The sequence below is a fragment of the Centrocercus urophasianus genome, unplaced genomic scaffold, assembly GCF_019232065.1.
Source record: "Centrocercus urophasianus isolate 14NV4802_14NV808 unplaced genomic scaffold, USGS_Curo_1.0 seq_376, whole genome shotgun sequence".
Taxonomy (NCBI): domain Eukaryota; kingdom Metazoa; phylum Chordata; class Aves; order Galliformes; family Phasianidae; genus Centrocercus; species Centrocercus urophasianus.
Genome location: NW_024884951.1, coordinates 35,201 through 46,101, shown reverse-complemented (window position 1 = coordinate 46,101; position 10,901 = coordinate 35,201). Strand labels below are relative to the sequence as shown.

General features: G+C 53.6%; 1 protein-coding gene and 1 long non-coding RNA gene across 12 annotated transcripts in view; both read left to right on the top strand.

Annotated features, from left to right (window-relative positions):
- Positions 1-1,177: 1,177 nt before the first annotated feature.
- NF2 (neurofibromin 2) overlaps positions 1,178-10,901 on the top strand; it is a 41,902-nt gene continuing 32,178 nt past the window's right edge. For 4 of the 11 annotated variants that reach the window (XM_042832232.1, XM_042832231.1, XM_042832230.1 and 1 more), the window contains exons 1-3: positions 1,178-1,324; positions 9,122-9,247; positions 10,125-10,247. In XM_042832232.1, coding sequence (XP_042688166.1) covers positions 1,211-1,324; positions 9,122-9,247; positions 10,125-10,247 — 363 coding nt within the window. In that variant the 5' untranslated portion in view covers positions 1,178-1,210. The other 7 variants (XM_042832227.1, XM_042832229.1, XM_042832226.1 and 4 more) reach the window with 4 other exon arrangements.
- On the top strand, positions 1,608-6,036 carry LOC122167561. Its single transcript, XR_006171052.1, has 2 exons — positions 1,608-4,349; positions 5,856-6,036. It is a non-coding gene; the product is annotated as an uncharacterized LOC122167561 (long non-coding RNA).

The window sequence follows — 10,901 nt, the reverse complement described above, 5'->3', positions numbered from 1 at the left end:
CCCCAGCCCCCCATGCCCACTTGGGTGCCGTTGCCGGGGCCCCAGGGGGTTGCAGCGTTGCTGTCAGCCATAGGGTCCCTGTGGGGGTGGTTGGAAGGAGGGGGGGGTGGCACTGTGAATGGTCCCATTCAGCCCTCACCCACCCCACAGCACAGAGGCCCCATTCTGTGGTGTGCGGGGGCACTGTGGTGCTGAGATGGGGCCTGGGAGAGGGGCCCAAACCTTTTATTCCAATCCCGTAATTCCTATGCCAGTCTCAGTCCTCATCCCATTTTCCTGATACGGGTTCCAGCCCTCTCCTGTTATGTTGTTACTGTCCCATGTAACCGTTATCCCCATGGCAGTCCTGGTTCCAACCCTACCTTCATTATCCCAGTACTGATTTGCATCCCCATTCCCACCCTGCCATCCTAGCTGTGGTTCTGGTCCCGTCCCATTATTCCTATGCTAATCCCTGTGACCCTCTCCAATTCCATTACCCCAGTGATGGCCCCTATTCCTGTCCCACGACCCCAGTGCTGGTCTCAGTGCCCATCCCACTATCCCAGTGCTGGTTCTGATCCTGCCCCATTATCCCCATGCTGGTCTCAGTCCTATCCCACTATTCCAGTCTCAGTCCTGTACCGTTGTCTCAGTCCTTGTCCCATTCCTATTACCCTGTCCTGCTGCTGTTATCTCAGTACTGGTCCCATTCCCATTATCCCAACGCCGTCCCACTCCTGCTTTCCCCACAGTGCATCCCCACGAGGTGGAGGCTCTGAGACCCCCCTGCATCGGGGCCAGGACCGGGCAGCGCCCCCCACCCCACGGCCCCGCAGTGCCACCGGCAGCAGCAGGACGGGGACGGCGCTCAGCTCATTCACGACGGCAGGGTGATGCACGCTCCTCCGGCCGCAAGAGGGCGCCACATGCGCGCCGCAACGTGTGTGCAGGAAGCCCTGTTGTCTACCCTCGCTCCTTCCCCTTGACGAGCGGCCTTTTCGCCCAATCCTCACGTCCCTTTCGCCCCCTCTCCCCGTCACCCCGCTTCTGATTGGCTTCGGTTCTGCGCGACCCTCGGGGCGGAGGGCGGGACGACCCGAGCTCGGAACCAATAGGGAGACGGCGTTCTGAGGCTGGGCTCGGCGCGGCCCGGAGCCGCCGCCGCTGCCGCCGCCGCCATGGCGCTGCCCCCGCGGCGCGGCCCTCGGCGCTGAGCTCCTCCCGCACCATGGCCGGGGCCATCGCGTCCCGCATGAGCTTCAGCTCGCTCAAAAGGAAGCAGCCCAAGACCTTCACGGTGCGCATCGTCACCATGGACGCCGAGATGGAGTTCAGCTGCGAGGTGACGGCCGCGGCCTAAGCCCTGTTGCCATGGAGACGGGGCCTCGGGCCTCGCTCCCCCGCTCTGGGTGTCCCGAGCGCCCCGGGCCCGGCCCTGCCGCGGGGTCTGAGGGCTGCCGGGCCCGGCCTGGGCCTGGCCGGGGGCCGTGGGGCTCAGCCTGAGGCCAGACGGGTTATCTCGGGCTTAAAGCCGCGGGGCTCGGCACGGGGCTGCGGGAATTCCCTCGGCGTACCGCCCCGACTCGTCGCTGAGGTGTCCTGCCGTGCGCGTCTCTTAGGTCAGGTTTGCCTTCGCTTGGGCCCGCGGTGCCTGTCGGGCAGCCTTGCCGTGGCTGCTGGCCCCAGGGGCTTCCTTTTGTTGCTGGGTTTTCAGATCACGAAATGCTCTGGAGGGATGGGGCACGGAGAGACTGAAAACCCGCTTTAAAGCATGAGCTATGAAAAAGGAAAACTCACTCCGTCCGAATCTTGATGCAGTTCCGTGCCTGTGAGCCGAAGGGTGTTTGTCCTTGTGACGTTTCTCACTGCTGAAATGCACTGTCAGCTCTGGGGCACACCGTGCCTTTCCCAGGGATTAAAGAGTTATTGTCACTTCCAGCTCCTCAGCGTTACCCTGTCGGGAGGGTTGAAGTGTCCCAGTCCTGCTCTGACACTTTCCTAGGCTGCCAACAATGAGGTGATGAGAAGTCAGTAACTCTTTTCACGCCGTGGCCACTTGTTGTTTCATGTTGGGATCAGGGCGTTTATGAAGAGGCAGCACGGCGCTCCCAGTTGGGTTGGAACACGTAACTTGTGCACCTTCAGCTGCCTGCTGGGGAGGCTCCAGCCAAAGACTTTGCAGCAGAGGCTGCCCAGCCTTTGGGGGAGCTCAGAGAGATGCTTGTGAGCGTTGTGCTCCTGCACCTCTGACCTCTCACTGGAGCACAGAGGACACGTGCAGGAGCTCAGGCTCTGACCTCCAGTGTGAGACCTCCCAGCAGTGGGGAAGAAAGGATCAGGTTGGGTGGCTGCATTGCATGGCCCCCCTAGTCCTCCCCCAGACCCTCCGTACCCCCCGCAGGCCTCCCCATGCCCACTTGGGTGCCACTGCTGGAGCCTCAGGGGGGCACATTGCATGGCTCAGCTGTGGCTGTTTGAGCTCCCTGGCTGTGTTGCTGCCTCCTCTGTGTAGTGACAGCTGCAGGGAAGGACCCCCAAAACGCATCCACAGAGACCATTGCCTGCCCCACTGCAAACAGCTGCCTCACATCTCTGTGCCTCCTGTACACTTCTTCAGCCTCACGCTGAGTGCTTGTGCCCCTTTTCCTTCCTGGATGCATGCAGGGTGAGCAGTTAGGGAGCTGCTGTGGGGAGGCTGGTGCTGCTCGTGGTCTGGGGCCCTGCTGGTCTGAGCCCTGCTTAACTGCTGGCTTCTTTGACCAGTGCTGATTGCAGTGCCAGTGAACACATCTGAGTGAGTGACCGAGCTCTGCTGGAGCAGCCTTGCTATGCAGGATTAATCTCTCTGGCTCCTTTTCAACTTTGTTGCAGAGCTCTTGAGGCACGTTGTGTGTTTTCCTGAGTGACTGCACAGGACAGAGGTGCCGGGGGGTGGTGAGGTGTTGTCAGCGTGGTGTGAGGTCTGGTAACAGCTGGCTGGCTGTGGCACCAGGCGCTCGGGCCGTCAATTCCCATCTGGCACAGGAGGAGTGCATGTGAGGCTGTGTGCCACCCCGTTCTGCTGCCACCTCTGGTCGTGGCAGCCTCTCTTATTCTGAGCAAGCTGATGTGGCTGTGGCACCTTTTCCTTACTCATTTTTCAGTCTGCCCTGCAGGAATTCCTGGCTGGGTATTGCAGGAGATTAAACCTGCTCTGCGTCTGTTGACTCCGTGAATAATGTCTCTAAATTGAGTCTAAATCTGAAATAATTCCTAGAAATGAAATCTTAATCTTTCTAACGCTGTGATGAAGCTTAATGATCGCAGTTGGGGCCTCACTTCAAAGACTTGTAATTTGTTCAGGGAAATCTTAAAGGCACAATGTCAACGTCTCCCTTTTTGTGTTACTTCCATTAGAGCTGTGTGAGCACTGTTCCTAATTAATTGATAGCATCTTGAGCAAGGACAGACATTTGCATAACTATTGAAATCCCTGTGCTAAGCCGCTTGCTGGCTGCCCCATCTTCCTGAGCACCACCACCTGCACCTGGAGAGCAGCGGGAGAGAAATCCTACTGGAAAACACACGGGGTCAATTAACACCACCGTGTGCCAGGCACTGCCTGAGTGACAGCTGGGGGTGCTGGTGGTGCTTGGTTCGCTGCCTCCCAGGTTGTGATGCCAGGACACTGAGTGGCCAATGGCTTCCTCTGACTGCCCCCCTCGTGGGGCGACTTGCTGCCGTCCCTGCCCCAAATTAGACTAGTGATACGGCAGGAGTGAGGCAATCCTGGTGGTGGCTCTTTGTGAGATAGTCGGGTTGTTCACTTCTCTTGCACAATGTCTTTACCCCACGGTACTGTTGGGTTCCTGTGGGGCTCTTTTCCTTCTGTTCCCGCAGCAGGATTGCAGTGCTGGTGTTGGGTTGGTCACTAATGCCAAGCTGATAGAAGGATCCACCAGTCCTTGATTTGCTTTGTTCCTGTGGTGTGGCAGCGTGGTGACTGGCTCTCCAGCTCTGGAGTCTCAGCAGCTTCTCAGAAGGGTGTTTCCTCTTTATCCACAGTGCCTGTGGTCTTGGAGCCCCTGTAGGAGTCATTATGCGACCAAGCAGCAGCTGCCTCTCTACTTAATCCTTGGACAGCAGCAGCTCTTTCAGCCAGAAATGAGTGGGAAAGCTTAACAGCCAACCTGGAGAAAGCACAAGCATTGAAGCAGTAAGAAGAGACACTTGAACATTTGGTCTAAACTTGTGCTGTGTCACTGCCTGAATGCTTAAGCTGTTCCTCTCTGTTCAGAAAACAGCCTCAGCTGGAAGGTGTCTGTGCAGGGCATTAGGCCTCGGTACCCAACTTGCTGTGGTTGGTTGTAAAACTTTCCTATGTGCATGTAAGTACAAAAAGTCTCTTTTAGCAGCGTGCAGCCAAGTGTTGGTCTCCCTGTTAACGTTTGCAGGGGGTTACATAGCTGTGCTGCAAAAGCTTATCCCTGGGAGCAGGGGCAGGCTGAGGTCTGGTGTGGAAAATCTGTGGCCAAATAAGTTGTTGAGGAAGAGTTTGTGTGTCAGAGCAGGGAGTTCAGCTCACTGCGCCCGAATGAAAAGGGCAGGAGGAAGAAGCAGGGGATGAAGTTTCTGCCTGCTTTGCAAAATGGTTGGGAGAGGTTTTATGTGGGTTTGTTCATCCTTTGGTAAATGTTCACCAGCTCCTTGGTGCTGCTGGTAATGGCACTGACCTCTCGATGCTGCTAAGCTGCTGCAAGCAGGCGGAGATGGATCTGGGGACAGGAACAGCTCTCCTAAAAAGCTGAGAGAAATAATCCCTTTCAGCTGCAAAATGATCTTCAGTAAATTGTCAAGTCGATGTTCTGGTTCCTTTGTGCACCCATCTGCCCTTGGCCTGTGTCCGTTCTCTGAGTGCTCACACGCTTTTGCTGCTCGGTGGCTCCCGATCCCTGCTTTAATAAGAGAAGTGGCAGGCAGAAGCTGCTTTCCCATTTGATTTGCATCTCTGGAGGCTTTATGGCAAAAGCAGCAGTACTGCTAATTTACAGCCACATCACTTGGGGATTTCTCAGGGCTGTCTTGCTCGGTTCTGTTCATTTCTGCATTCTCTTTCTCAACCTGTGTGCAGGTCACACGAGATACATGAGCACAGATCCTCCTTGACTTCATTCTGATTGCACCCCGAATCTGAAATGCTCTCTGCTCTCCTGCTCCAAGCTCTCCTCAGCCTCTTCTTGAGCCCCATGTTATCCAATTCCTTCGGTTCAGGAGCTCCACCAGTCCTCCCTCATCCAGCCTTTGGCTGAGCTGGGTTCTGTTGCTTGTTTTCCCCTCCCTTGCCAGCTGGAAGAGCCGCAGCTGCCCTTTCTTCCCCTGCACCCAGCCCTGTCTCTGTCTCAGGCAGACAGCAGGCACTGTGCTTGGCTGCGCCATCTGCCTTGTTATGCCTGGGTGGGTTTTTGGCCTCCTCGGTGGTTAGCAGGAATAGATTTTAATTAAAAGCTCATTATTGAGTTGTCGTGTAGCATTAGTAAATAAAAATAACTTTTACGGCCCTGTCTCGTGGCTCAGTAAGTGGCAATTGAAAGTATTTGACATCTGTTTATTTAAAGGAATGGAGGAATATTGAATATTTGATTCCCTGCTCGCTCCAGAAGGACGTTAAATCCAAATGAAGGGCTGTCTGGGGCGCTCCTGTGAGCGTGCAGGGTCCAAACAGCCTCAAAGTTGCCCTGCGTTGGGCTGTCTGCTGCTGTGGGTTCTGCTTGGTCATCTGGTGGATGAGGGGCAGCTGCTGTGCGCTCAGGTGCCCAGAGGGGCTCCGTTCTGTGATCTCCCCCCGTGTTTCAGGGCAGAGGTGTTGGCTCTGCTAAAAGCTGCTTCTCCCACAGGGCTCCTGAGTGGAAATATCTTGCTGTGAAACCATCGTGCTGCTTCCCAGGGCTTGGCCCCCTCCTCTGCTTGCCCTGCCTGCCATCAGCATCACAACAGGGACCCTGGGCTCCTGTCTCATGTCTAGCACAGAACCAGTACTGATGTTGAATAAAATTGACCTGTTGAGCTGAAAAGCCACCCTTCTGTGTTTGTCGTACGAAGGCCTGGTCTGTTTTTGTGATGGAAGGGAGGTGAGCTGCCTTGAGCTGGGTTCTGCCCCAAGAAGATCGGGCCTGTATTTGTTCCTCTCCTTCCTCTCATGAAATCCTAAGGGGTTTAAAACCATTCTTCTTTCCCTTTCCCGTGTAAATTCAGCAGGGCATCACTGGAAGTGAAGCATCAGCAGAGTTTGGGAACCGCTTTTCTCCTTAGCACCCTCAGCACTCTTCTGCAAGGCACCTCCTGTGCCTTGCTGTGTGTTTTCTTCTAGCTCTTGGCTTCCCCATTGTCAGCCCTTGCCAGGGGGATCAGCTAAACCTGCCTCGTGTTTGTGCCACCGGGGGACAGGCTGGGGAGCTATGGAGCAGTGCTGAGAATTGCTGGCAAGGCTCCGCATTGAAATAAATCGCCCAGTTGCCCGTCTGTTGGAAATTACTCTTGTTGCAGTTTAATAAATAATGCAAACCCCGTTAATAGCTGCCAAATGCGAGGGCTCTGCTGGAGAAAAAGATGATGCCAATAAGGCACGGTGGAAGTGGAAGCTCCTTTCTAGCTGCTGGGTTGTAAGTGCTTAGTGCTGTTTGCTTAAAACACTGTGCTGATAAATCGTGAGCACTCTGTGCTTAGTAAAGAGCATAAATTGCAGCTCTGCAGAATCACAGCCTCGCAGCACTCGCTGCATTCCTAAAGCAGTTTGTCCCTGCGTTCCTTCGAGACTTGTGGAATGTCTCTAGCAGGTTGTGCTGAAATCAAGCAGGTAGGAGGCTGCAGAGCCACGAGAGTGAGAAGTGACATCTGCAGCCACATCCTGCTCCCCTCTGCGGGTCGTGCAGGGCCGCCTGGCTGCGCAGGATTAGGGTTGTTGTGATGGAGCTTCTGGTTGGAGGCTGAGCTCTGTTACAGCATGGTGCCAGCTGCTTGAGCGCACGGCTGAGGGCACTGCTCTGCTCTAAGCCTCTCTGTTTTGTTTTCAGGACCTTCTGACGACATGCAAAATTGTCCTTGTGCTTCAGGTGTAGGGAGCAGGGGAGCGGTGTGATGAGCAGAGGGTGGAATGTGGAGCTGCCAGGCTGCAGGCTCACGGCTGGCTTGTCTGCTCAGCCCCTGGCATCAGCTCTTTATCCCCGCTGTCCCTGGGGGCCTTTATTGTGTTTTATGGCCAGGAAATGTGGCAGTTAATGATACGAGGCCTATCAAATATGGGTACAGAGCTAAGGTCTTCCATGTCTGTAAAACAGTTGGAGTTCAGCTGTCCAAAGATGCCACTTGAATGCAGATCATTATTTTAAGTACCGAGGTGTGGAAGGCAATCGTGTACGTTGAAATAAACGCGGCCGCTGTTCCATTTCTATATTTAATGAAGGTAATTCAGCGGGCAGCAGTGTTAAATGCGTGTCTCTGCCCTACCGTGCGCGTGCAGCAACAGCAGCAGTGTCAAATGTGATGGCAGAAACAATTGCTTCGCAAGGTGGGAATTGCAGGAGGGGTGTGCAAAGCGCCGGCTGTAAGGTGGGTGGCTGGGGTGAGCAGCAGCAGCCCATGGAGATCCGGGGGGGGCAGAAAGGGGTGCAGTGCTGGGAAGCAATAGGCTGAAAGATGGCCTTTGTGAAAAGGGGGGGGGGGGTTTGCAAATAATAACAAAGCCCAAATGGCAATGCATTATGCAGAGCACTTTAATTCCAGTTAGGAAATTGCCCTCTGATGGCGGCGCTTCCACGTGCCTACAGCAATGTATGGAGTGGCTGTTCAAATGCATCCCGCTCTGTGCTGTCTGAAACCTCAAATTAACCTCCTTCTTAAAATAATAGTGGGGAGGAGACGTGCAATCTGAAGCATCCTGTGCCAAGCTGGAGCTCGTTGTAGGGACCGGAGGCTGGTTTGATGTGTGAAATTCGCGTTTTGTAATTGCAGCGCTGCAGAACTCGCTCCTCCTGGTGCTGCTGACCTCGAGGTGTTGATTGCGCCTGATAGGAACTGCAGAGAGGCCGTGGCGAGCCGCCCTGGGGTGCTGCTTTTTGGAGGGGGGCAGTGGCTTTCTTCTATTCTGGGACGTCGGTGCGCTCGTGTGTGCCCTGCGAGGGGCGGAACCAGCCACGTGCTCGTTGAATCGGAGCAGGAATCGGCCTGTCCTCAGCCGCTTTGCCCACAAGGCGGCAGTGGGGGACAGCGGGAGCGGGGATCGGCCCCGCGGCAGCAGCGTGCGCCGGGGCCCTGCGTTCCTATCGATGCTGGCCAGGTGGCACCGAGATTGAGTTGTAGCGACAAGAGAATGCGCTGAGATCCCTTTGCCCTGGGGCTTTGGAGTAATGGCCGTATGTCTCAGTTTCCGCCGCGCAGATGGAAGACCAGAGTGGCTCTGGCACATTAGATTCATCTGTTTTATGTCTTTCTTCACCTTTCTGCCTCCCAGCGCCTTCTGGTTTTATGAACAAAGTTCAGCAGAGGCGTGGTTGCGATGACAAGACTGTTGGAAGGCCGCGCTCTTTGGGCACCACCATTTCCTCTGCTCCCTTGCTGCTTTTGTCACGTCTTCAGTGTAAGGCACAGCCTGACACGCTCAGAGAGAACTGCTGATTTCAATGATAGTCCTGGGCCCTCCTCCCCGTTATCCTGTGCAGAGCCTGTTGCTGTGGATGCACGCAGTGGATGCATCGGTTGTTTCCCTTCTGGTTCTCGGCTGTGTTGTGCCCTGTGTTGTGTTGTGTCTGCCCGAGCTGCTGATACTGGAGGTTGGGCAGGGATTCCTGGGGCCGTAGCTGCATTAAAGCTACCAAAGGGCAATTAAGAGTGATACGTAGACATTTTTCCCTCTTTCTTTCCATGCTGAAAATGGGCTTCTCATAGAGGAGCTTGATTCAAAAGGACTCCTCAGATCCTCTGACTTCTGGTGGATTGCTAAAGGAAGGAACAGTGGAACTTCGCAGTGTCATTTGGGTGGGCCTGGCGTTCCAGTTTCCCTATGAGGAACACATTGTGAGGTGGAAAAAAGAATGGATTTGGTTGAACGGAAACAAAATCCTCAAGTCCATCTTTATAACTTGGCTTCCCTTTCCTTCTCCTGCAGGTGAAGTGGAAAGGCAAGGACTTGTTTGACCTGGTATGCAGAACACTGGGACTCCGAGAAACATGGTTCTTTGGCCTGCAGTACACTATCAAGGACACGGTGGCTTGGCTTAAAATGGACAAGAAGGTTGGAAGCAAGGCTCTTCTGAGAGTTCCTAAAGGGTGACAGAGGAGGATGTATAGAATCAAAGAGTAGCTTAGATTGGAAGGGACCTTAAAGATCATCTTCCAACCCTGAGGTGCTGGACTGCAGGAGGTCTGTAGTGTAAACAGAGTCTAGTGATGGCTGTCTCTCTTCTACACCCCTGAATGACAAGCCCTGTAGCAGGAACGTGAATGGTTGCACCTTGGCTTCTTTTGCTGTTGAAGTGTGCAAAGGCAAAGGAGGAGGCAAAACTGCAAAACTGAGGAGTGAAAAGGAAGTGGGGATAAGGGATGGGATGCTTCCCAGATATGTGAGCCTCTGGGTTGCTGAGCAGTTGGTTAGAGAAGTGATGGATGTGGCTCTGTTTGCACCCAAACGATGCTGCACTAAAACCAGGCAGTAATTGTGACTAAAGGAGGCGTCTCTCGGTGTCATGCCTAAGTTTTAAGCTAACATGAATCTGAACCAGACAGCGCCAGCATAATAGCAAGGTGTCAGAGAGCAAGTCTGAAATAGAGGGAGAGGCGCTGCAGGGAAAGAGCCATAAAGGTTGGTGGTGGCATAGCAGCATCTAACATCATTGTGAGAGGTTGGGAAGCAGCATTACGCACACAGCAGATCAAGATCAACCTTTGCTGTCTCATCTTGCATGCTGTTTGTTTTCTTGCACGGTTCTGATTGTCAGAAATGTTTGTTTTCTATGCTCTTCTGAACTACTTAGGTTGTTTTATCCCTTCTGCACGCCTAAGATGCTTGACAAAAGCTGTGCTGATATTAACAGAAGGTGACAGTGTGGCTCCTAGAAACAGGACACTGACAAAGCTAGGGGGTGTAATTGAATGGCTTTTCTATTCCCCAGGTTCTGGATCATGATGTGCCAACAGAGGAACCTGTCACCTTTCACTTCCTAGCCAAATTTTATCCTGAGAACGCAGAGGAGGAGCTGGTCCAGGAGATCACACAGCACTTGTTCTTCCTGCAGGTAGGAGCCTTGTAAGTAAGTACAGTGTTTTCCAGCATGAAGGAGGAAGGAGCAAGGATGAGCAGAAGTACAAGAAGGTTTTGGGGACTGAGGAATTTGGTCTGCAAAGCGTGGCCCTTTGTCATTACATTCACACCCCTCTGAATGCAGTTGTCTTGAACTGCAGAAGTGTCCTAAAATAGGTGAGAGATGGATGAAACAGTCCCAGGTGCCCAGGCTTGCAAACTGGCCATCAGAAATGATTAGATGATTTGTAACATTAGTGTGTGGTAGTTAAGGTAAATGAATCTGTCAGATGTGGGCATGAATGACACTCGCAGCCTTGGAGTCTGCCTCTCTGCAGGATGTAGATATCAATTGTGCTGAGAGATGACAATTGCCTTCATAAGTGATAGTGTTCTTGTGGGAAGCAAGGGGATTTCATCCCGGAGCACAGAATGCAGCCAACCTGTTTCATGTACAGGCTGTACAGCAAGGTTCAACCTCCTCACAAATCAGCCTTCAGGTAACTGGAGCAGAAAAAATCCCAGAAGCACAACTCTGTCATAAACTGATGGCAGAAGCAGAGGAGAAGGGGAAACCTAGCTGTCCTGCCTGCACAGTAACTTCTTATTTAAAGGACTCTACCAAACATCACCTCTTGAGAAATCAGTT